The sequence below is a fragment of the Nycticebus coucang genome, chromosome 1 (genome assembly GCF_027406575.1).
Source record: "Nycticebus coucang isolate mNycCou1 chromosome 1, mNycCou1.pri, whole genome shotgun sequence".
Classification (NCBI taxonomy): Eukaryota; Metazoa; Chordata; class Mammalia; order Primates; family Lorisidae; genus Nycticebus; species Nycticebus coucang.
In genome coordinates, this window is record NC_069780.1 from 74,044,999 (window position 1) to 74,072,082 (window position 27,084).

A 27,084-nucleotide genomic window follows, 5' to 3' on the forward strand; every position below is an offset into this window, starting at 1 on the left:
CGCTGCTCAGCTGAGTGTTCCTTGTGCCTTTTCTTGGAGGGTGAGTTTAGGAATATCCTGAAGACTTCCTAGATCTCACCAAGAGGTGAGCACACTCAATGCAGCAGCTAAATGCTGGGCATGTAAGAGGCATTTGGGGACCTCTGCAGGATGTTCTGGGGCTCTGACATACCTCTTAAAGCAAAGCCACCATCTGAAAAGGGAATGATACATTGATTTCCCATTTTAAAGGACTTCCCACCTCTGCCGAGGGTCAGCACACCTGGGCTGCAGGTGTCTGGATTCAAGTGTGTCCCAGAGGCAGGGGACAGGCCTCTATAAGGTTGCTTGCCCCATCTCATGTGAGGGTGGGCAGAACCAGGGTGCTAGGACAGGATGTCGGCCCCTCCAGCCCTATGTCCAGGGCCCTGCTGCCTCGTGGACTAATAGAGCCGGGTTGTCCTGTGCAGCCTCCCAGGCTGCTCTGGGGTCTAGGCTGGTGTGGCCTTGGGCCGTCTGGGTCAGACCAGCGGCTGCAGCAGCAGGCTGGCTGCTGGGGGAAAGTGCCATTCAGTTTCTCATGAAAAACCAAGGACATTACTGAAAATTCATACCAGCCCCTATCCCTTAGCATCTGCTATCTAAGCTTATGTTGTAATTTATTCTTCATCACCAGTTTTACATCAAATTCAACACCAATCATCAATCTCAGGTCAGTGATGAATAGTAAACCCTCAGCATGTGTTGTCTGGAGGCTATGCTAAGGAAGATGGGCTCAATCGCCTTCTAATTTTTTTGTTTTATTTAATTTCCATCCTGTTTAAGTTTCCTTGTATTATAAGCCTGGTTCTAGACTGCAGCTCTGCCTTCTTGTTTTCACATGTGAAAAACACAAAGAAAAATGACAAAATGGAATAGAAGAAAAGAAAGTAGAGCTTAAAGATAAAGGGATAATTAGAACATTGCTGAACAAAGGAAATCTAATGAAAGGGTTGTGTTTGAAATGCATCCGCACGTTACTGTATATAGAAGTATGAACTTTGCCTAATTTTGTTTTTAATATTTCCTAGATCTTTCCTGCAAGTGTACAGTACACCAAGCAAATAAAAATCTACACCAACTCATGTCTGTGTGCTACCAACTTTACTATCAGGTTGTATCTAGCCAGATTAGGCAGTCAAATCATTATTTCAATTTCCAAAAAAAGGAACACTAAAGCAACAAGGGGCAGACCCTGGTAGCAAGGGGCAGCCTTAAGCAGCAACAATGAAAACCAAGGTGTCTCAAGTCAGTAGAACAAGGCCTGTTTTCCTCCTTTGATTCTATGATGTCATTAAATCGAATAGGTCAGCAAACTAAGGCCTGCGGGCCAAATCTGGCTGAATGTTTTTATAAGTTTTTTCAGTTTTGTATGCTTTTTATACTTTTACATAGTTGGAAAAAAAATCAAAAGAATAGTATTCTGTGACATGTTAAAATTATAGGAAATGTTTAACTGGAGTATGCCATACTCAATCATTGATGCTATATACTATCTATTACTGCTTTCACGATACAGTGGCACAACTGGGTAGTTGTAATGAAGATAGTTTGGCCCAAAAAGCCTAAGACAGATAGTGTGCGGCCCACAATAGAAAAGTTTGCTGACCCATGGATTGGAAGGCATCTTGGAGATTTAGTAAAAGCTTTTTGGAAAACAGGTTTTATCTGTTTAAAGTGTATAAATCCAGTATAAGATGTCTCCTGATTTCAAAAGTACTAAAATATGAAGGGGAGAAGTTCTCCAAATTAACACATGAACTGCCATGTGAGTTGTATTTAACTCACACTAGTAGTTTTGAGCTCAGGGTCTCGTGAGGCATATATTAGCAGAACTGGCGGATGGGTGGGAAGGTCTGTAGCATGCTGCACGCTGTGAAACCTCTACTCATTGTTTTCATTGTCAATCAGATGGTCTCCCCTGCCTCCTGTCACCCTGCTCCAGTTGGGCTGCCTAAGCACCACACGTGCTAGACTGTGTTCTCCAATTCCATAATTTCTAATTGCACTTTTTCCTTTGAGTGTTCACCTAGTGGCTCTTTGAATGAAATCTGCATGATAGCATGTGGTGACATGACCACATGTGGTCATGCACATACTTCGGAGGTACGATTTAGAGGTTGCCATCCAGGATCACCTAAGGTCCTCTCCAGACGCAATTAAATACTTGCGGAATCTCAAAAGATTCAATTCTCAGAAACAAATTCAATGAGTATGTCGGAAGTCACATACAACTCATGTGCTATGCAGTGTAAAACTTGATTCTAGTGCCACATGAATTGCACATAACTCACACAGAAAATAAAAAATAACACATTTTTAAATCAAATTAGAAAGGTTCATTTTCTTCTCAAAGTCTTCATTCTATTTTTGTAATAAAACTCTGTGGCCCCAAGGAAAACTTTCTTTTTTCAATCAAGGTCATGGTTAGAGGGACTAGAAAATGTGTATGGTTATGCAGTGGCAATCAGTGTGTTAAGCGATAGGGTGATCTGAAAGTGATCTGACTTTCCAATTATTATACAGATTTCTCTAGCCTTTATGAAAGGCTTCAGAAAGAATCCTTGCACAGAAAGGAGCCAAGCTAGATCCAAGACACCATCCAACTTACAGGTTCCAGAATATCATTAGACAGACGGCCTCCCCGAGGGTTATATACGTTCGCAGTCTATTCTCAACATTCATAGTAGTTATGTCCTGCAAAGTCACTGCAAAGTCACTGCAAACACAGATTGAGCAAATATGGAGACACTGCTCCTAGGGGATCACAGGGTCAGCTGCTGGGCACAAATGTGTGTGTGTCTATTTAAAGACCCCTTATTTAACAATACAGCTACCTGCTTAACATCCTACTCACGGCCAACAGAACGACAGCTCCTGCCTGAAGGACGCTTCCTCTAATACACATTTTCTCTGGAGGCCACATCATAGCCTTCTTTCACTTGGGAATGCTGGACATTACTTGGCCTCTATGCTTGGGGTCGGGCCATCTAGTAGCAAGATCAACAAAAAGCCCAAAAGTGGGAAAAAAAAAAAAAAAAGAGGCAGGAAATAGACCTGGAAAATGATGATTTGCAGCTGAACTGAGCCAGCACAGTCACCTGGCCTGGCCTAGGCCAGGAAGGCACACGCTGGGTGGCAGGCATTTTTCACTGCTCTGCACGTGTCTGTTAAACACTGCAAAAGTATCCTGAGCACTGATTTTGGGGTTACACATAAATTTTAGTGGATAGGTAGATCATAAATGTAGAATGTGAGAATGAGGGTGGAGTCATTCATAACCATACACGTTTTCTAGTCCCTCTAACCATGACCTTGATGGACTTAATTGGTCAGCTGACATCTTCCTGGCATTTTAAATATTAGTCATTTAAAATGATGTCTGGTCTGAAGTGGCACTGATAGTAACATTCCTCTTCTCTATTGCTTCACAGGCTCTCTCCTGATGAGATTCCTTCGCTATTTCCTTTGTGTGCCAAGCTAGGCTTAAGCTCCTTTCAGCGTACTGATGATATCCGTACCCTTGAATTCTTGTCTTGCTCCTCCCACACTCTCCACCTTCCTCCCTGGGCACACCTGCACGGTGCCCATCCCGCTCCTCATCTCCTCTGATCAACACAATCTGAAATCATGCACAGGTTGAGTAATCTGAGAGGACCAGTGCAAAACAAAAACATAGGGTTCCTTGTTCAAAGTTCATTAAGAATTTCAAGATGGTGACAGCAGAACATTAGGCTGATAGTGGGAGCCGTCTGTGTGTGGGGGGCCTGTGGGACTGCAAAGGCCAACGTCCGAGATTTTATGGAGAAGTCCAGAGCGACACTTAACCCACCAGGGGGAGGGCTGGTCCTGCCACCCACGGTTGGTGCCTTCCTGGGACGCTTCCTTCCCTCCCGCACCCTTGCATCTGCGCTTGCCTCATTTATGATCTTGGAAAAATGCACTTAATCCCTTCATCTTAATTCCTTTCTCTAGATAAAGGGTAAAAAATAAATCAAGTAAATCTTGCTATTATTCTCTCTTGATAGAGAAAGGAATTAAGATGGGTGACTAAGTTTAAATAGTAATATTTACTTCTTCTCACCTCATGGAAACATTAGGAGGATTTAATGACAGGACTTAGGAAGAAAGGGACTATGTAAATCCCAGGGTGTCAGCATATTGTAAAGGGGATTTATTTTATTTATTTATTTATTTTTTTTTGTAGAGACAGAGTCTCACTTTATGGCCCTCGGTAGAGTGCCGTGGCCTCACACAGCTCACAGCAACCTCCAACTCCTGGGCTTAAGCGATTCTCTTGCCTCAACCTCCCACGTAGCTGGGACTACAGGCACCCGCCGCAACGCCCGGCTATTTCTGATTGCAGTTTGGCAGGGCTGGGTTTGAACCCGCCACCCTCAGTATATGGGGCCGGCGCCCTATTCACTGAGCCACAGGCGCCGCCCTGTAAAGGGGATTTATTAACACAGGTATTAGGATTCTAAAGTTTTCTAGAATCTCCCTTAGATACATTTCAGATCAAGAAGAGATTCCTGTGTGTCAGCTTTAATTTAGATGTGATATTCTAGAAGCATATAGGGCCTGTAGTGGCTCTTTCTACCTAAAATTTTGTTTTTTCCAGAAAGCTCACCCTGTATCAGCACAAAGCCCACAAAGTAAGGCAAGGCAGGAAAGGAATGCATGATTTCCTCCCAAACAAGCCAAGGTCCTAGGTTTCCCCCAATTTTCTTTAAATAAATTAAGATCAGACACAGATTTTAATTAAAAGCTAAAATTAAAAGAAACAGTTAAGAATGAAAAGAAACAACCTCCTCTGTCAGTTATCATTTTAAGTTCATAAGAGAAAGAAGATTTTGACACCAACATAAAGCAAAAAAGAACAAAAACACAGAATAGGAGAAAGTATCTGCAAATCATGTATCTGATAGGTGATTAATATCCAGAATATTACAACTACAACTCAACAACAACAAAACATGGATGTAAAAATAGGCCAATGACTTGGAAAGACGCTTCTGTAAAAAAGATACTTAACGACCAACAGGCACATGGAAAGACGCTCGGCACCACCAATCGCCAGGGAGACGCGAATACCACCGCACTGCCATTCAAAGGAGCACCCACCAGAATCCCCAGAAAATAGCAAGCGCTTCAAGGCTGCAGAGAGAATGAAACCCTGGTGCACTGCTGGTGGCAATGTAAAATGATGCAGCCACCGTGGAAAACAGTTTGGTCATTCTCAAAAAAATGAAAGGTAGAATTATCGTATGATCTGGAAATTCCACTTCTGGGAATGTACCCCAAAGAACTGGAAGCAGGGTCTCAAAGAGATATTTGTGTATACACGTTCACAGCATTCACAGTAGCCAAGAAGAAAGCCAGCTGTCACTTGACAGATCAGTGGATAAACAGAACGCAGTGTGTGCGTACAATGGAGTGTCAGTCAGCCCTGAACAGAAAGGCAACATGGACACGTGCTCCAGCATGGATAAACCTGGGGGGTATTATGTTAGACGAAATAAGCTGGTCATAAAAAGACAGATACCATAGATGAAACCATTCATAGGAGGTGCCTAGGGTAGTCAAAGACAGACAGGTAGAAAAAGAATGGTTTCAAGGTCTGGGGGAGGAGGAGGAAGTGGTCATGGAGTTTAAGTTTTGCAAGATAGAGAGCTCCGGATACTGGATCTGCAACAATCTGAATGCACTTAGCACTACTGAACTGTACACACAAAAATCGTTAAGATGGCAAATTCTATGTTTGTGTATTTTACAATTTAAAATCAAATAATAAGAAAAGAAAAGGTAATCTTCCTATATTTAAATTTTTTCTTAAAGTTGAGTACAGTTGCATCTTAGAATTTTGCCTGGCTGTTGGCTGTTAAGTACTGTAAGTAGCCTAGAAATTAGCCACTGAAAATACCCAAGTATTAAACTTTCCCAATCAAGGAAGTAAATCACCCAAATTTTGTATTAAGTTCAGCTATAAAAAAAATAAAGACCAAGCAGGGAAGACCAAAGAAGATAAAAGTTCTGCAGCTACAAGTGGAAATGAACCATCATTAAAATGAAGGTCTAAGGCAGGCTCAGGACCGATGTCCTTGAACTAGACTGGACCTGAAATGCAAGATCAGCTCCAAAGCCTCACAGCTCCTTGTGACATCAAGCTCTTTATATGTGGGATCTACATGCTTCCTCATAGCTATGCGTGTATACAAGATTGGACAAATAAGTTCTCAAACTATCCGTAGTGGAAGTGCTACACACCTTATTGTTGACTATCACGACAGTCACCTTCAAAGTACCCTCCTGGGGTGTCTGGTCCATAATGATATTCAGCAATGAGGTAGGGAGCACTTTTTCTTGGATGACGTTGCGAACTGAACTGTCTGGCCTCATATGCATATGCAGGAAGAGAGCTGGCTATGGACTGGAATAAAGTTTCCGGGTTATTTACAAACATAGGGTTTGTTGAGTGAATGTAATTTCTTAGTCATAATTATATAAACACACAAATTCTGTCCTCTCAGCCATGTTTAAAATGCTCACTTACATACATCTCATAATGGGACAGAGTCATTATACTTTTCTGTTTATTAAAGCAACTTTACTAACGAGGCTTACTAAGCGACATATATATATATATGTATATATATATATTTTTTAGAGACAGAGTCTCACTTTGTCACCTTCGGTAGAGTGCTGTAGTGTCACAGCCCACAGCAACCTCCAGCTCTTGGGCTCAGGCGATTCTCTTGCCTTAGCCTCCTAAGTAGCTGGGACTACAGGCACCTGTCACAATGCCTGGCTATTTTTTGTTGCAGCTTGGCTGGGGCTGGGTTTGAACCAGCCGCCCTCGGTATATGGAGCTGGCACCCTGCTGCAGTTTTTGACTGGGGCTGGGTTTGAACCCACCACCTCTGGTACATGGGGCCAGTGCCCTACTCCTTTGAGTCACAAGTGCCGCCCTAAGCGACATTCTTAATATTGTTTACAAAATTAAACAATCTGTCCTGGTTGGCTTTGTGGCTTCTGATGCAGACACTGGAAACCTTGGGAGCACTGTCACCACAGTTGAGTCAGTCCCCAATTCTACAGGGCAACCTCCTCGTGGCAATGGCTACTGAACAGTTCTTCAGACAATGTGCTACCCACTTCCCTTTCTGCAGTCTTTGCCCCTCAGACCCCTTACTGGTGAAGTGGGGACATGTTATCTTCCGGCTTGTCCCCGGGCCCCTCCTCTTGCTTCCTTTTCCTTCGTCAGCAGCAGCTCCTTCCCAGACTGTCTCCGCCCTGCCCTGCTTTTGCTCCATTTGGCTGCTGCTTTCCTCTGGGTTCTCTGCACCAGCATCCGGCAGGGCCATCTACTCACTCCCAAGACTCAGGGACCACCTGTGTCACCTCCCCAGTCTGCGGGAGCAGGTTGCCTTCCTCATCTCCATCCGCAGAACTTAGTGTGTTAGTGTGTGGCTGGTCTCCCCCGGGGCATCTCAGATTCTGTCTGTCCAAACAAGCTCTCATCTCCCATCCTGGGTCTCCTTGCTCCGGGTCTTGAACTCTGTGAGGGGGAGTCCTCCAGCCCAGCTACCTGCTTCTGAATCTGGGGGATCATCTTTGCTGTTTTGTTTTGAGACAGACTCTCATTCTGTTGCCCTGGGTAGAGTGCTGTGGCATCATAGCTCACTCCAACTCCTGGGCTTGAGCAGTCCTCTTGCCTCAGCCTTCTGAGTAGCTGGGACTACAGCTGCCCACCATAATGCCCAGTTAGTTTTTCTATTTTTAGAGATGGAGTCTCGCTCTTGCTCAGGCTGGTCTCAAACTTGTGAGCTGGAGTGATCCACTGGCCTCCGCCTCTCTTTATAGGTGTGAGCCACCACGCCAGACTTCAAGATCATCTTTGCCCTGCCCTCTCCTCTACCTCTGTTCCTGCCCATCACCATAAGTCATCTGTCCACCGCCTGACCCTCTCCAGTATCCCATCCCAACTCGGCCCCACCCCTCTCACCTGGCCCATGTCCCTGCCCTGACAGGTCCTCTAAAATCTATTAGACTGTCCAGCAAAATACTTTCTGCACTTCTTCATGTAGTGGCACCTAGCTACATGTGGCCCCTGAGCGCTTGACATGTAGCTAGTATGACTGGACTTGATTTTAAATTTTACTTAATTTAAATGTAAACAGCCACACACAGCAGTAGCTATGAATCAGAGAAGCTCGGAGATTCTCTACAAATGTGGTGAAAATCCCTCAGTAGCTTCCCTGACCTGCTTATAGATTCCTTCAGCCTCTCGGTCCTCCCTCCCTCCACTCCTTCCATGACTCTCTGGGATATGAGGAAAGTCTCCATTTCACAGAATCATCATACTTCTCTTTCCCTGAGGATATTAACTCCTTTGGCTCAGAGCAGCTTCCCTCTATCTGGCAAACTCCGACCTGCTTGCTAGGTCTCAGCTTGGCAATCATTTCCCTGACTCACACCGCAGACCCATCTCCTCCTGACACTTGCCGGTCCACAGGCTCCACTGTGCTTCTAACAATTCCTATCACTGCACCTCTCTGGGTGTGTTTTAGTTCCAGCTTACTTACCTGCCCGTGCTCCACATCAGACTACATTCTGTGAGGGCAGGGCCCATGCTCTTGCTGGCCTGGTGTGGTGAGGCGCCGTGCCTCCCCTGCCGGGGGGTGCGTGGGTCCCCCCAGCACTGCCCTCAGCCAGAAGCAATGTCCCTCAGCCGCCCTTCCTTGGCACACAGCCCTGGAGGCTCTTTAGAAGGGGAAACTGAGGTAGGGAGGGCTCATTTCAGAGTATTAAGCAATTGGACACTGAAAGATATCTTTTCTTATGTATCGTATCTTGGTTATTAAAGCATCTTCCCAACAGTTTTAAGAAGAACAGTAACTGAACTGTAGTGCAGCCTGTCATGGTCTGGGTCAACTACAGACCTGAGGGGGCTTCGAGACGCAATCATGGTCACTGACAGATGCTGCCCTTAAACCAGCCACGTGGTAAGCAAAGGAACAACGTGGAAGGACACTCGTCACATCTCCAGGGGACATAATGCTTTCCATTTGGTCTCCATGGCCTTGGCTATGCATGAAAAACACCAATCTTTGGGCTGTCCTGACCTTTCCACACTGCGCCTGAAGCCATTAAGTCTGTATTTCTCTGTCTCTCACACACACATGGTATTGCCAGCACCAGGTACTTTTGCAGAGATGTGTCAAATCTCTTTCCTTGTCACCTAACAAACAGAAAGACAGGGTGCACACTTGTTCAGCGTCTGTTCCTGGGAGAGGCCCGTGTGCTACCTTCTTCACATCCCTCATCTCCCTCGGAGATGGGCATTACTGACATTTCACAGTGGAAGAAACTTTATTTAAATAAAGTGCCAAGAATAAGAGAGGGTGACAAAGCTCCAGAGGCCACGCTCTGTGTCTGGGCTCCCCATTCTGAAAAACTTCTCTTGACTGGAAAGATACAAAACCAAATCAAATCTGAACATGCACAGGCAGCCCACATCCACGGGACAGCGAGCTACACTCGCAGCTTGTGCTTCAGTGCACGGTAAGAAACACTTAAAATAGGTTTGTCTTTCTCTAAACCACCTATAGTGCAATCAGGATGGAAATTACCACTACCACAGCCAGATGCTAAAGCAGCCACCAATTACATGAGCAATGAGAATCTCAAAATAATGTGTTAATTGTCTCGGCTGCGCGCAGCTATATCCCCTTTGTCGTTAATTGTGTCGCTGACACGTAATGCCCTTTTCACCTAAAGATTGAAGTCTCTCCAGTGTGCACGTGTCCTGTTCACTGTGATACTGGCTTTCTGCTCCTGACACTGCCCGCCTGGCCCCCTTGGATAAGGGAAGGGCTGGAACCCCAGACCTGGCGGGTAAAGGGACACATCACTGGCCCAGCACAGGAGGATCCCGGAGGCTCGCCTTCTGTCTCAGAGACACACAGATGCCCGCCCTGCCTGGGGGAGGTTCTCACTCAGGGTCAGTAATCACACCCAAGAACAAAGGCTCTAAACCCCAGCCTGCCCACTTATGTCAAGGCAGACTTAAACTTTTGTTTTGGGGACTGCTAAACACACATGATGTTTCAACGTGACACCAGGTTGATGCCTGCAAGATGTAACCCTGCACCTCATAGAAACAGTACATTCCAGAACATGCCAGGGAGGAGCTAAGGGAGTCTAGAGAGCTGGAGAGCAGTGCAGCTGCTTCTGAGGTTCCCACAGGCTGGTTTTCTGTTCTCCACAAGGTAGCCCAGCCTAGTAGCCGCTACCAGCCAGAAGTACCCTCATCATGGTGTGGTGTTAGGAGCACTCACTTCCAAGTCAAGAGGGCTCCAGCTGCCCAACTACCTGCAAACCTTGAGAAGTCACTCTCTGGGCCTCTGTTTCTTCTGCCACTGAATAAGGAAGAAGGGTTTTCTGACACCCTGTGGAAGTCTCCCATGACCCCTGCTCAGCACTGCAGTCTGGTCTACCTCTCCACAAGGCCTGGATCACCAACTTAGAGTGAATGCCAGAGGTCTCAGCACACTGCCCTGTGACCTCCAGGTGCTGTCTGGCTGCCCTGCTAGGCTCCTCCTCCTAGGACATGGCCTGGCATTTCCAGACACTCAAGTATCTGTGGGCGAGAGAATGGCATCCCTCTACCACACCCGAAAAGACAGGCACTCTGTTCACACTTGCACCCATGGTCCTGGAGCCCAGCAGGACTACTCCACAAATGAACATGCGGGCCCGTGTGCTCTCAAGGGGCCCGCTGCCCAGGGGACAAGTTTTGGTACGGGTCACTTTCCACCTTGCACAGTGCTCTGGCTACCTCTGTAGAGTCTATGCTGATGGAAGGTTGGGGCAATGTCATACATTTACTTTGTAGCTTGTAGCACTCTCTGTATTGTTAGGCATGAGGCACATTTCTGCTGAGTGCTTATACTCAAATAAAATTGCAATTGAATGCAATTTAATAGAAAAAGGGCAATTTTTGCCTCAAGGCTGACTATGACTATTATTATTTTTTATTTACTAATGGTTCTACTAAGTGTTCCATACACTGACCACAGCATAGATAGCCCTTGATCTCTAAAAAGGGATAAAAGTTAGCAATAAATCCATTAGCTATATGCTTCTTTCACCCATAGGAAAGTGAATGCTATTCCCAATAACAGATTAAAACTGACCATTGTCAGTTCTTGCTAGTAAGATAAGGATCCTATATCTTTCCATGTGAACACTCAAACATTCGCAAAGCAAAAATACATCTGCTTCTAGAAGCCTTACCATATATAGCCACTTTCTTTGAAATATTTTTTGAGGAAAGATTGATGCTCAAAAGACTTGGGATTCATTAAAGTTGTTGACCAATCTAAACACTTAGCTGTCAACCCATTACTTCAGAGAATGCTCCTTTCGTGTTTTATTTTATTTTTTTTTCCCTGTTACTCAGGCCTAGGAGAGGCTCGAACTCACTGCCCCTGGTATGCTAACCAATGAACTGCAGTGGCCAGCTCAGAGGATGCTCCTTCCACCCACGCTGGGATTGTGTCAAAATGTATGTGCACCATGTGAAAGAAATCCATGTGTGTCCTGAGAGCTGCATACATGTCTGGAAAGTTGGAATATTGTGCACGCTATTTAAGCAGAACTTTAATCCACTTTCAAAGGGCTCTTATTTGTGTGACCCTCAGAAACAAATGCTCTTTTCCACTAGATGAGCAGAACTAGGCTAGGTCTAAAGCCAGAGTGTGGCACAGTTCTGTGCTCCCTTGGAGAAAATTCTGCAAATGTTGAATTTGAAACCACCAAAGTACTTAGGAAAACAAACAAATAATAAAAAAAAAAGGTTTCTAAGACACTGGTTATCAATGAAAGTCAGTGATGCCACAAGGAAACAAAGAAAAGCTTTGTGACACTGGCTTTGTGACACAAGGATGTCTCAGACAGAACACAGAGAACATGAACCTTAAAGGAAAACAATCATCGACTGGACTTCATCCCAATTAAAAACTCCCACTCTTGAAAAAGACACCATTAAGAGAATGAAAAGATCAGCCACAGCCTGGGAGAAGATACTTGGAAATCATATATCTGATAAAGGATTTATAGCAAGAATATGGAAAGAACTCTCAAAATTCTACAATCAGAAAACAAATGATCCAGTGAAGAGAAGTGAGCAAAAGAAGCAAACAGACACTTTACCGAGGTCGACATCAATGTCTTTCATGAGTGCATGCAAAGATTACGCCTTCATTAATCATTAGGGAAATGCAAGTTAAAACCACAGTGAGACACCACTATACAATTATTAAAGTGGCTAAAACTAAAAAGATTAACCGTGCCAAGTGTTGGCAAGGATGTGGAGCAGTCTGAACTCTAATATACTTCTAATGGGAATATGAATTGGTTTAACCATTTTGGAAAACAGTCTGGCAGTTTCTTTCTTTTTATTTATTTATTTATTTATTTATTTATTTTTTGTGGTTTTTGGCCGGGGCTGGGTTTGAACCCGCCACCTCCGGCATATGGGACTGGCGCCCTACTCCTTGAGCCACAGGCGCCGCCCTCTTTTTTTTTTTTTAATTGTTGGGGATTCCTTGAGGGTACAAGAACCCAGGTTACCTTGATTGCATTTGTTAGGTAAAGTCCCTCTTACTATTGTGCCTTGTCCCCAAAAGTTGTGTCACACACCAAGACCGGACCCCCTCCCCCTCCTTCCCTCTCTCTGATCTTTCTTTCCCCCATGCCCCTCCCTCCTTCTCTCTTTCTGCTCTCCCCTTCCCGCACCCCCCCACTGTGTCATTAATTGTCACCAATTGTCCTCATATCAAAATTGAATACATGGGATTCATGCTTCTCTATGTCCGGCAGTTTCTTAAAGATGAAAATACACCTACCACCTTACCCAGGCATTCCACTATAAGGTATTCACCCAAGAAAAGAGAAGGTAGCTGTCTATACAAAGACTTATACATAAATATTCAACACAGCTTTATCTGTATTAAGAAGATCCCCCAAGCTGCAAACGCCATAAACACCCATCACGTGGTGACTGTACGAATTCTGGAACATGCACAAGATGGGACACTGTTCACCAAGGAAAAAAACCAGCCAACTACTGATGTCGGCAATGGCGGAGGAAACTCAACATTAGTAAGCTAAGTGAAGGAAGCCAGATTAAAAAAAGACTACATACTGCATTACTCCATTTATAGGAAATAAGAGAAAATGCAAACTAATCTCTATTATTTTAACAGAAGGCAAAACACAAATCAGGGAACAGCAGACAGGCAGGAGGACGCTGTCAGAGGGATGGGTGTGTTTGATGCCTCAACATGGTGATTCTTTCATTGGTGTTCATTTTACAAACTGAGCACATTAAATCTGTTCCGTTTATTTCACATCAATTATACCTGGATTTAAAAAAACAAAAGGACTAATTTGTTCATGGAAATTTTGTAGAAAATCAGTATTTAAGATATAGCCATTCAAAAGCTATTCACTGAAGTCTCCCCACTGTACCAAGCACCACGCTGGCACAAAAACCCAAACTAGTGGAGGAGGTTTTGACCTTTGGGCCACTAGCAATGGGAGGCCTCTTAGTGACTCCGTTGTGCTATGCCACTTAAGATATATAGATTCGGAAAAGCTGTGGGGGGAAAACAGATTTTAACTTCTGTTCACTCTCATTACGTTGAAATTGCTTTAAAATGTATTGTCTATTATCATGTGCTATGATGACAATTACATCCTAATTTTGATACTGCACTTGTTCTAACCTACTTGTACAAATAAGAGGATTTAAGAAAGGATCACAAAACCCCATTTTATTCTCTACTAAAGAGGCCTTTTACCCAGGCCACCAGGAGACAGTAAGCCTGCTCTGTGTTTGCATACGGATGATCTGTGGTTGCCGCATAAAATGAGTAAGAAAACTTTGGCTTCAGTTCCCTATTTATCCTTTTGTGTAAGTCAAGGAGAGCATCATTTGCTGTGTTCCCCAAAGCCTCACCTGCCATCATCTCTTATTTCTAATATTTTCTACTAACCCATGTTCTTCAAGCCACTGATAATTACCAAAGCCATTTATCACTGAATTCACCTTGTGGGGAATTTGACTCTTGTCTTAGGAAAAGCTTAGAGAAAGCAAAGGTCAACGATAGGCACAAGGTCTCAGTGTAAAACAGTGGAAAGTGACATTCTTTTATCAATCAATCTTATGCCATTAGCCTCCCAGCAGGATGACATTCCACTGGCATAAAGGGACTTTTAAAGGAGGAATCATTATTTTAACATTAATAGTAACACTTTTAACATCAGCCATCAAGCCTGTCAACATTTTCATTAACAATAGAAAGATATTTTTTAAAAAGAGTTGATTATTCAAATCATACAGGCTGAACTTAGGCCATAAATTCTCCAAAAGAAAGTATGGAAACTTCACAAATATGAAGAACTAAATTAGCACCACTCGTACAACATTCTGTGAGCCAGGATGGGAGAAGCTGCTTGCACAGTGAAACACGAAGCATATTTTAAATGCCACACAAAGCAAGTTATCCAATCAATATTTTGTAGAAACTGCTAACAAACACCTCGACTACATCCATAATTGATTAAACAAGGAAAAAAGCTCAGAATCCACTTTCTGTATTTACATAAGACAAGAAAGGTGACTCCTATGAAGAATAATGAATATAGGATTCAAAGTCTGGCAAAGATTGAGACAATCTAGATTGGCTCTGAACCACTAATAATGTTTGTGGAAGATTGGGTTATTAGATTAACAGTTGTAGAAGATGGACACTATTTATGTAATGATAAAGCAAACATTTTTATTAACCAAACATTTCCTAAATTGCAAGCAAAAATGTGAAACTTAATCTGACACCTGTAGCACATCTGAGGGCCTTCCCTGCTCCAGGGCACAAAGCCAGACCCTTTGCTTATAAATGAGGTTTGTTCTGAAGGTTATTTGGAAAAAAATTTCCTTAGTCTGTTTTTAACTCTTGCTGTCTCCCACTAGAGAATTTACCTCGATTCTTCCAAAAACCCTGAAAACTCTCGGCTCTCTAGCTTTGTTTGGGCAGAAGTGTGTGTGTAGTTGTTGTCCTTCAGTGAAAAGAAACCAAGGGCTCTACTCACGTCATGCATGGAGTCCAGAAGCTTGGTCAGTTGGTAGAACCTCTGCCAGCTCTGCCCAGAATTGCTGGGACACTTAGTCACCATCTTCCTCAGTTCTTTGATGTAATTTGTCCTCATTTCTTCAAATACAGCCTGGCTTTTGAGGCCATCCTTCGGAACTGTGTTAAGGAACACAGACATGTAAATTCCCAGGATAGAAAACAACTTTAGCATCTTAACAGCTAAGGTCATATACTGATTTGGAGGTTGGGTATTAAATTTTACTTGATTGTAATTATGAATAAATATGGCAGTTTTCTATTGGCAAAACCTGTACACATGCACGCACAAAGGACTACCTCCCCTTTGTCAGATGTGTGTTATTGTGTACTTTGCATGTACTTGTTCACTTGATCTTGACACCAGTATTATGGCATAACCATTACATTATTCTCATCTTACAGATGAGGAAACTGAAGACTGGAGGTTGAGTGACTTGCCTAAGGACACAATAAATAAATGGCAGAGAAGGGGTAGGATAAACTTAGGCCTGTCTGTTTCCAAAGCTGGCCTCTTAACCACAGTGCTGTGATACTGCCTGTGGCCTGTCATCAAAGTGTTTTATGGATTCTAATTTGTCAATACGAAAGAGATAGGCAAATATATTGATTTTCCAGAGTCCGTGGAGAAACTGAGCTGGGGATAGAATTAGAAAGCAACTTCTTCATATTCTAGTTCTAATATCAAAGACACTTGGGCAAACTGGCAATCATCTAGCAAGGGGACGATGCAGCATGCTCCAGGATCACATGACCTGTCATGTGACCTACCAGAACAGCCTAAAAGTAAGTCTTTGCACTCGGGTAACACCAACCATGGCTCTGCCTGCAATGTAAAATGAAAACTTTCAAAGACATCAGTCTAAGCAAAAGTTTTAAGAACAAGACCCTAAAAGTAATCGCACCACCAACAAAAATAAGTGATATCTGATTAAGCTAAAAACCTTCTACACAGCCAAGGAAACAATCATTAGATTGAATAGACAACCTACAGGATAAGAGAAAATATTTGCACGTTATGTATCTATCTGATAAAGGGGTGATAACCAGACTTATAAAGAACTGAAGGAAAATCAGCAAGATAAAAAAAAAAATACCCTATTAAAAAGTGGGCAAAAGTCATGAACAGAAACTTTTCCAAAGAAGACAAAGACCAACAACCATATTAAAAATGTTCAACATTTCTAATTATCAGAGAGATGCAAACCAAAACCACAAGGAGATACCACCTAACTTGAGTTAGAACACCTTTTATCAAAAAGTCCCCAAACAACAAATGCTGGCAAGAACTTGCAGAGGAGACAGGAGCACGCAGACATTGTTGGTGGAACTGCAGACTTGTACAACCTCTATGGAAAGTAGTATGGAAATTCCTCAAAGAAACAAAAGTAGACCTGCTGTTCAATCTAGGAATCCCACCACTATTTACCCAAAGGCAAAAAAGACACTTTATAAAAAAGACACATGCTCGAATGTTTATAGCAGAACAATTCACTATTGCAAAGACGTGCAAACAACCCAAGTGCCTATCAGTACGTGAGTGGATAACGGAATGTGGTGTATGTATACCATGGAGTACTACTCAGCCATAAAACAGTGAACGAGCCTTTTTGTAATGACCTGCATGGAAGTGGAGACCATTCTTTAAAGTGAAGTATCATAAGAATGGAAAAACAAACACCACATGTACTCACTACTCAATTGGAAATAAATCCATTAACACTTACATGCACATAAGCAAATAACACTCATCAAATTCAAATCGGTGGGACGGGGAAGGTAGGAGGAGGGAGGAAGGATAGGCAAATTCATACCTAATGGGTATGTGGCACACTGTCTGGGTGTGATGGGCACACTTACAACTTTGACTCAAATGATACAAAAGCCATTTATGTAACCAAGATGTTTGTACCTCTGTGATATTCTGAAATATATAATAAAAGAGAATGAACCATATCCACACTTTATCTTCATTGAGGTAGAAAATTAAGAATTATGTTTTCTTCTTTTATATAGTGACTAGCTTTTATGTTTAAACCAAAAAAATACTTTGAAATTCAGGACTTGTGAGCATATCAAGTGCTTCTGTGACCTGCTTTTCTTAAGACAGGTGAAGATTGCTTTAAGGATACACCTGAGTGTGCTTTCCAGCAGGTGGTATCAGAGGTTAAGGGCTAATGCTGTTCCCTCTGAAAATCTATGTACGTGTTTGTTTTCCATTATGGCCAATATAGTTATGTTTATGCTGTAATTCTGAAAACTAAAATCACCTAGAACTTTATTTTTAGGAGATAAAGACAATGAAAATTCATCTTGTGATATTAACATTCTGAGTTTGAAAATGCTCTTACTTTCACTTCTTAGTTACACATCACATTTGCTAATTTCTCATAACTTGTATAAATAATAATTTACTTTGGTCGTCAGCACTTTACAATGGCTAAGTAAGTTTCTTGGGGTTATGTTCAACCCTGGAAGCTAGGCAAACCACTGTTTCCAAATGACCCTGTTATCCTATAAAAAGATATGGATTATCTTGCAAATTAACTTCTTCTATGATGTTAATAATCTCCTTGAGTTTATTTGTTGAGGCTTTTGATTCGTGGTTTATTTAAGCCTATTTTTGTGGAGGAAAAATCCTTTAAATAGCAACTGCACAAATTCCCGAGGCTGCCACAATATTAGTTGTGGTTCTGAATATTTGACATTCACAGTAAGAGTTAAATGCCATCCATTATATAACACATAGTTTTTATCCCTTAAAATTCAAATTTTGTGTCAAAAGTATATGTAAAAAAAAAAAAAAAAAAGATGGTAAGGGCTGGGCACAGGGGTTCACACCTGTAATCTCAGCACTCCGGGTGGTGTGGATTGCCTGAGTTCATAGGTTTGAGACCAGCCTGAGCTCACAGGTTTGAGACCAGCCTGAGCCAAAGTGAGACCCTGTCTCTAAAAATAGCCGGGCATTGTGGTGGGCGCCTATAGTACCAGATACTTGGGAGGCGGAGGCAAGAGAATTGTTTGAGCCCAGGAGTTGGAGGTTGCTGTGAGCTGTGACGCTACAGCACTCTACCCAGGGTGATAAGCTTGAGATTCTGTCTCAAAAAAAAAAAAAAAAGAAAGAAAAATTCTGAAGATTATAAGTTGTATGGAATATTATTACTTATATTTTATTGTGATAACTGAAATATATTGTACCAGTTTCCCAGCCAGATTTTTTAGAAGTTGAAACAAACCCACAAATAAAGAGAACTTAAGCAAAACCTCAACTTTTGGAGATATGCCCAGAGTTTCTGAATTTCCTTATTAAATGCTGCAGGGCTTCTGGAAATCATCCAAAATCTATGGGCTGGAGAAGAGCAAAGAGACAACTGGGGTGGAAGTTTGTCTGCTTTCCTCTGTACGCATAAAGAACGTGCGTTCTCTGGATGTCATCACTAAAAAACTTTCTTGATACGCTGGTGTGCAATTTAGTACTTTAAAATAAGATGAAAATTTTTCCTGTATTTTATTATAGACTAGTGAAAGAAGCTTACTTAAAGCCTAAGGCTTTCTAAGATTTATAAGAATCCTTTACCTATGCTTCCCTGTTTTCCTTTCCTATTTTGCTTTTTCTGCATTTCAAAAAAACCAGAATTGAAAGTACTGAGTTACTTGAAAGCTAATAAATTAATTCAGATAGGTTCAAAATGATTCCCGAATCTACTAGGGGTTGCAGAATATGTAAAAGGATGTAAGGATAAGATACCAATTGAGTAGTCAGAATTTATAAAGAATTAGTATCATAAGCATTTTTAGAAAGAAAAGGTTTCATTTAAATCCTATCATCCGTCTAAGTTTTGTTTTTACATTTTTCTAAACAGTAATGGTTAATCACTTAGCTTGGAAGGGAAATAAAACCACTTTCCCTTAATTTAAAGATGACAGTTCTAAAGTTCTCCTCCAGAAAGGATAAATGAGGAAACGGGGGAACCCTGATGAAGGGCAGGGCAGGGCGGCGACCTGACGACCAGGGCTTGGGAACACACACGCTACAGGACACCGTGCTGGGCGTTACCAGTGAGGAATGGTGGGGCCTGTGGCAAACTGGAGAGAACATGCCCTGCCCCGGGCAGTCAAATTCAATGAAAATAAAACAAAATAAAAAGTCCAAAAGCAACCTAAAAAACCCGTGCTGGCCAAACAAAACACAGCTGTGAACTCTTGCCCCCATCTCCCCACCAGGGCTGCGGTTTGCCCCACTCCACCTGCTGCGGAGTCTGAGATTCTGCCCACTGGACACTGCCACACTCCCCGCTGGCATTCTGTGCCACTCAACTGAAACATTCCTGGGAGGAGCTCAGACAGCAGTGGAGGAGACGTCCCAAGCCTTTAGTCTGAATCCTAATTTAGAGACCAATCGCCCTTAGGAATCTCCATTTTGTCAACTTTAGAACGGGACTATCAACCTCCCCGAGTTATTTTAAGCACTAAATTAGATAATATTTGGGAAAACACTTTGTACACGGAGAGGTGCTGAGCATAAGTGAAGCAGGATGATTATCCCCAGTCAACACCGTGTCTGCTCTTCCTGCTCTCATCACTGACGGATTCCGGCTCCCTGTCACAGACCCAGGTCTTCTCTGCTGGGACTGTCACAGACCCAGGTTTCCTCTGTTGGGACTGAACATCTCCTTTCCCCACATTCTGTCCTGACCATGCTGGCTTTCCTGAAGACTGACCCTTTACCCACGCCTCTGGTTCAGAAGCCCAGGAGCAGCACAGGGAAAGGACCGGACCCTCGTTTTTGCTTCCAGCCCGTCAGTGGCACCCTCTCCTCTCCTGACGCCCACACCACTGGCCATGGCATTCCTTCTGGCTCTTGACATTAGAACATTTCTCAGTTTCCTCAGTGGCCATGGCTTAGCTCAAGAGCTTTCTGCTCTGTGTTGTCCCCTGTCATCATTCTGGGTCTTGCCCCTTTCTGATAGAGATGCCTCAAATTCTTTCCCCTCTGAAAATTCCTGCACCGTTGTTGGAGGAACAAGTGGGCAACATCCTTGCCAAGGCTGACCCTGTCCTCTCTCGTCTCCTTGGGCATTTTACACGGTCAACTTCTTTCTTCCAATTCTTGGTTCCAGAAGTTGAAAACAGCTTCCCATTAGGCTACAAGTTCCTAGCATTCTGGCACGGGCCCTGTGCCTAACGGTCAACTGCAGTGTCCTCCAGTCAGCATTCTCAGCTTTCTCTGTGGAAGCCATGCTGTGTGTCAGGCATCCCCCTTTAGAAACTCAACCCCGGCTTCCAAAACCAAACACTCTCCCAGTTTCTCTGCCTCCTCTTGTGGTGCTCTCTTTGGCCCTTCAGCCTCTGCCAACCCTCCTTTCTTTTTTTTTCTTTTTTTGTAGAGACAGAGTCTCACTTTATGGCCCTCGGTAGAGTGCCGTGGCCGCACACAGCTCACAGCAACCTCCAACTCCTGGGCTTACGCGATTCTCTTGCCTCAGCCTCCCGAGCAGCCAGGACTACAGGCGCCCGCCACAACGCCCGGCTATTTTTTTGTTGCCGTTTGGCCGGGGCTGGGTCCGAACCCGCCACCCTCGGCATATGGGGCCGGCGCCCTACTCACTGAGCCACAGGCGCCGCCCCGAACCCTCCTTTCATACAGCTCAACTGGCTCTTTCCTCTTCTTTCTGTGCCGAGGTACCCTACTAACCACTGAAGTTTACACTATGGATTTTTCATCAGGATAATTCCAAATTTACATATCTCAATGTCCAAATTTGTCTTCTGTGTTTCAGTCCCCGACTTTCCCCATCTTTTGGTTAACTCGATCAGAATACAGAGTTGGCATCAATAAATTAACCCATCTAAAATGGAACTCATCTTAACACGCCACAATATCCGCTCCAAGTCTCGACATTAACATATTTCTATTAATGGCATAGCTACTGTGCTAGTCATTTCTCTGTGCTCAAAACCCGTAGTGCTTCTGACCTGCGGCATTTTCACTTCCCCTTCCAGGCAGGTGGCAAGACGGACTCTGCGATGCCTTGAGTCCACCTGCTCCTGACCGCCACGGCACCTGGCGCCATGATCCAGCCTATGATTTCTATACCTCCCAGCAGGTCTCTGTGCTTTCAGTCAGGCAAAGGTCTGCAACTGTCTCTCCCCTTCTCTTCTCCATCCCCTTGAATCCATCCCATTACCAGCTATGTCCTCATAACGCCATAAGATACAGCTTTGATGTCATCCCACTGCTCAAAAACCTTCAGTGTTATACTTCCCTGCCTACCAAATAAGGTCCAGATTTCTTCACTAGGCATTGAATAATCTGGTACAATCTATATCCCAAACTTATTCCTTAAATAAATACATCAATAAAATAAAAATTAAAAATTGAAAGGCAAAACAAGCTCCCTCCCTCCCCTTGGAGCTGCATGCCATTGCCTAAACATGCTTTCCCACACCCCCACACCCATTCACACTGCGCCCTGACAGCGCGACGTCACAGCACACCTGTCCAGTCTTCAACCCTAGAAAAGCCCACCAAGATCCAGCTGCACTGTGGTTCCCTACCAGATCCCCAGAAATGATGAGCTCTTCCCTTCTATGAGCCGCCATGGTACTAGTATCTCTAGCATAGTAAACAATCACTTTCCACATATATTAAAGATGTCTTTGGGCGGCATCTGTGGCTCCGTGGGCAGGGCACCGGCCCCATATACCGAGGGTGGCGGGTTCAAACCCGGCCCCAGCCAAACTGCAACAACAACAACAATAAAAATAGCCAGGCGTTGTGGCAGGTATCTGTAGTCTCAGCTACTCGGGAGGCTGAGGCAAGGGAATTGCCTAAGCCCAAGAGTTGGAGGTTGCTGTGAGCCGTGTGACACCATGGCACTCTACCAAGGGCGATGACGTGAAACTCTGCCTCTAAAAAAAAAAAGATGTCTTTGAACTTGTTTTATTCATGTAAGCTCCCTGAAGTTAGAGACTGTGCTTCATTAACCCTTGTGTTTCCTGACCTGCCCAATCTTACCATACACATAATAGACATTTAATAAATATTTACTTGTTATGGATGGACAAAGGACTGAAGGAATACGCCCTTTCTGTATATCCAAAATGTCATACTTTGCAAGTAACCTAGTTCCTCAAGATCAAAACCTTTTTTGTTTTTTGTTTGTGGTTTTTTGTACCATCACCTACCAGGGGTCCTCAAACTTTTTAAACAGGGGGCCAGTTCACTGTCCCTCAGACCGTTGGAGGGCCGGACTATAGTTAAAAAAAAAAAACAACCGTGAACAAATTCCTATGCACACTGCACATATCTTATTTTGATGTAAAAAAAACAAAACGGGAACAAATACAATCACACCACCGCACGTGGCCCGCGGGCTGCAGTTTGAGGACCCCTGGGACACTATCAATAGGCTACCCTCCGACAGGGAATATAGAACAAGCGCCGGGGCAGACAGCAATTTACTTGTGCTCAGTAGCAGCAAAACTTTCATTATGGTGTACTCTTCAAAGGTAAGCTGCAGTCGGACGAACTGAAGGCTGATTTGGTGCATCCCCTGGCACAGCTCATACATGGCAGACTGATGCATCTTCTCTCTGCAAAGGAAAAGAGGACAATGTCTGAGAATGCGAGATTCACCGTCAGACCCAGACGGCATCCCCAGGCAGCTTAGTAAGTGATCTGAGTCAGAATTTTCCTTTTGGCTTCAACATGGAACAGATGTGTATTTTAAAGACGAGTTAGATGCCTTTCATAGTGATTGGTAAACTGCTTCTAGACACTGCTGGGTCATTTACTAGGACCCTGTAAATAACGTGTCAGAAGTGCTGAAACCAATCTTTTCAAAACGTGCCATGATTTCATTTTATGTCAAGAGTAATGTGGTGTGTGTTGTAGTGAGCTCATCTATAAAGCAGAGGGGCTGCTGTGACTGGGGGCAAAGCCCATAGACTCTTGTTCCTTTGTGCCCACAGATACTAAGCACTTACTATTTGGGAAGGACTGGGCTAGAGGTTGGGATCTGAGAACAGTGGTGGCCTATTTCTATATGGGCTTTCCATACAGAGGTCCTGGAACATGTCTGTCAACTACTTGCAACAATGCAATCTCTCTGATAGAGAGACTGAGACATGGGAATTGGGAGTTCAGCACAATATACACAAACATTTCCACACAAAATCAACCAATCCTCTGCCCCTATCATCTAAATGTTTCCATAAAAATTCAGGGTTATATAACAACAGAAGTCCTTATTTTCTCTTTCCTTGAGAAGAAAAGCATCACTTTGTTTTTTAGATGTTTTCCCTCAAAGTAACGAGCCTTATGAGAGGCCCTGGGAAAGACTGTACAAAGTGAAAAGTAGACTATGAGTGAAAAATGGTAAAGAACTTGACAAAGGCCAAAGACATAAACATAGAGTGGTGATGGCTAATTCATTTCTGAGGATGATGCAGGAAAGAAACCTTATGACACTTCTTCCAGGGCGCCCTGCAGAAGCAGAAATCTTCTGTATCTCAACTCCAAACGCCAGTTGTGGAGAACACGGGGTGAAACGTGGAATGCTTTTCTGTGCATTGCTATTATTCCTATGTCTTTTTCTCTCTCACAATAAGCTAGAAACCATTTTTAATTAAGGAAATATTTTAAACACACACAAATCACAGGAGCACATTGGTCTACCATCCTGAATTAACACCACCAACAAATGCTAATATTTCTGCCATGTGTGCGTGGCATAGCAGAGTTAAGGCCCACTCTGTCTTCACCCTGGTCCCATCTGTCTCGTCTTCATTTAAGAAAGGAGCCACTGCTTTGGGGAGATGATCATTTCCTCTCAGATGTATATCTTTCTTTTCTTTTTTTTTTTTGAGACAGTGAGGCTTCAGATGTGTGTATCTTACCACACATGTAGGTCTCTATAAAAACAGCATACAGTATTGCTTTGTTTTATGTAAATTTGAAATTAGATATGCATATCGTTCTGTAACTTATTTTTATTCAACAGGTAAATCTGAGCTGTACCTATTTTAATGCAGGTAACTCTAAGTTAATTTGTCTGAACTGCTTCAAGCTTCATTTATTTGAATAGATCACAATTTACTTACCTGTGCCACTACTGATGGACACGGGGCTGTTTCCTCTGTATTGCTATTACAAATGATACCCAAGGGACATCCTCGAGCTTTTCTATAGGATGCGGGATGGAAACAGACCCAATGAGCCACAGATCTGTGCATGTCCTCTGCTGTCACGCCCATCAGCAGGCTCGAGAGTGCCCTTACTCCACATCTAATGTGGATGCTCCTCATTATCCAATTTAAATTTTCTTCCATCTGATGGGGGTTGAAAGGGTTGCCCATTGCTGCTTTTATTTCTATCATCACCAGTAGATTCAACATTTTTTTGAATGTTGACCATATGGTTTCTTCTTTGGTGATTTTTCCTTCTATCACTAAGTAGTATCGTTTTTATTCCCTTTTTTTTTTTTTTTTGCTTACAAATTTTGTTCGATCTTAATATTGTTTTTTGTCCTTTCTCTTTCTTTTTCTTGTTCTTTAAAAATTTTTTCTGGCGTCAGGAGGCGCCTGTGGCTCAAAGGGGTAAGGGCGCCAGCCCCATATGCCAGAAGTGGTGGGTTCAAACCCAGCCCCGGCCAAAAACTGCCAAAAATAAAAAATAAAAAAATTTTTTTTTCTGGCATCACTCCCTCTGCATTTCCCTTAATCCCTTACTTTCGAACTTACCACATGATTATATTTCACACATGTAAATTATCAACAGCAAAAAGCTGGATTAAAAAAAAATCCAAGAGTCTCTGTATTTTAATTGCTTGGTTTAATCTGTTTTCGTTTACCATGATTATTCGTATTTGGATCTTCCGTATCATTTTAACTCTGTTTCCTTCTTCTTTCCCTTCTTTCTACTTTCTCTCTTTTTATTGGATTGATGCAGCCTTTTAATCCCTTCCCTCTAACGGAATTTAGAAAGTATACCTTCTACTTTTCCACTTTAAATAATTACGTTTTAAAATAATTATTCTTAAGTTATGAACTTACTTAAAGATCTGAAGTTAATCAAAAGCTTTCCCATGAGAGACAAAAATTATTCAGAATACTTTATCTTTAGCCTACTGATTCCGATTTTCCATGTTCTTTAGTATTTACACTTTAACTCACTTTTATTTATTTATTTTTAGTTACTTTATTTTTTTATTATTATTAAATCATAGCTGTGTACATTATGCGATCATGGGGAACCATACACTGGTTTTATAGACCATTTGACACATTTTCATCACACTGGCTAACATAGTCTTCCTGGCACACTTTAACTCACTTTTTTTTTTTTTTTTTTGTAGAGACCGAGTCTCACTGTACCGCCCTCCGGTAGAGTGTCGTGGCGTCACACGGCTCACAGCAACCTCTAACTCTTGGGCTTACGCGATTCTCTTGCCTCAGCCTCCCGAGTAGCTGGGACTACAGGCGCCCACCACAACGCCCGGCTATTTTTTGGTTGCAGTTTGGCTGGGGCTGGGTTTGAACCCGCCACCCTCGGCATATGGGGCCGGCGCCCTACTCACTGAGCCACAGGCGCCGCCCTTTAACTCACTTTTAAAATAGTCTTTCTAACACACACACACTCCACATCAGTTTAGATTTACTAATGTGTTTCTCTGACTACCATTAGTTCTTGCACTTTACTCCTCCAAGTTCAACTTTTTACTTAAAGAACATTTTTTAATAATTCTTTCAGCAGTGGTCTCATTTTGTCTGATAATGTGTTTATTTCACTTTTATTCTTGGATGAAGTTTAAAAGGCATAGATTTGTAGCTTGACAAGTAATTTCCTCTGGCACTTTGAAGATAGTATTCCACTACACCTGTGCCATAAGGGTTATTTTTGGAAGTTTCCTGTTACTCTAATTGCCAATCCCTCATAGGTAACATGCATTTTCTTTCTGGTGGCTTTAAACATTTTTCTCTATTTGATGCCTGCAGTTTCATTATGAGGCACCTAGGTACAGATGGGTTTTTATTTCTCTTGTTCAGGACTCCATGTCCTTATTCAATTGGAGAGGAAAGTATTCCTTCAATTCTGACATGGTTTTAGCCATTGTTTCTTCAAATATCACCCCGATTCCATTCTTGCCATTTCCATTGTTGAACTCCTATTGGCAATATGTTGGACTTCTTTTTTTGCCTTCCACATTAACCTTCCTTTCATTTTTTCTTTTTATATGTCTGTACTGCATTCTAGGTGATTCTCTCGGATCTATTTCCAATTAAGTACTTCCTCCCCCCACCCCCGGATATGTTGAATATACTGTTTAATATAGTGTTTTAATTTTAATGGTGATATGTTTCAAGTTGAGAAGCATAGAAACACTCTGTTCTTTCTCAAACATTTCTGTTATTTTTCACAGATATTTCTTCCTTTATGGTTATTATATCACTTTACATCTCTAGATTGTTCAAACATGTTTATTTTATAGTTTCAGTTTTTTATTCACTTTTGGGAGATGCTAATATGCATGTCTAACATGTACGGTTTTGGGGTATACTGTCTTCTGTGTGAGTCCCCTGGGTACTGGCTTATGGAAAGGATAGTCTCAGCATTTATCATTGTCATGGGTATAAGCATTTCACTTGTTCTGGAGAAGTTTTTATGTTCCTTTCGTAGCTGAAATGCTTTTTGTAAGACTCGGATAGTTTAAACTCAGGTTCCACATTTGATGTGGTGGAGGGCTGTTTTCTTTCTTCTTTTGGCTACCTTGCCATGCTGGCTGGTTGGTTTGTGTCGCCCTTGTTGGTAGACAGTGAATGTGTTGTCAGAGCCGTGGCTTTATGCAGGTGCTCTATCTCAAGCCCC

The 27,084-nt window shown here is 42.8% G+C and overlaps 1 protein-coding gene across 1 annotated transcript in view; it reads right to left on the bottom strand.

The window, feature by feature from the left end:
- The window catches only part of NR3C2 (nuclear receptor subfamily 3 group C member 2), a 365,145-nt gene that overhangs the window by 9,249 nt on the left and 328,812 nt on the right, over positions 1–27,084 (bottom strand). The window contains exons 7-8 of the mRNA XM_053582461.1: positions 22,681–22,811; positions 15,178–15,335 (exon numbers count right to left, since the gene is read on the bottom strand). Coding sequence (XP_053438436.1) covers positions 15,178–15,335; positions 22,681–22,811 — 289 coding nt within the window. The remainder of the gene's footprint in view (positions 1–15,177; positions 15,336–22,680; positions 22,812–27,084) is intronic.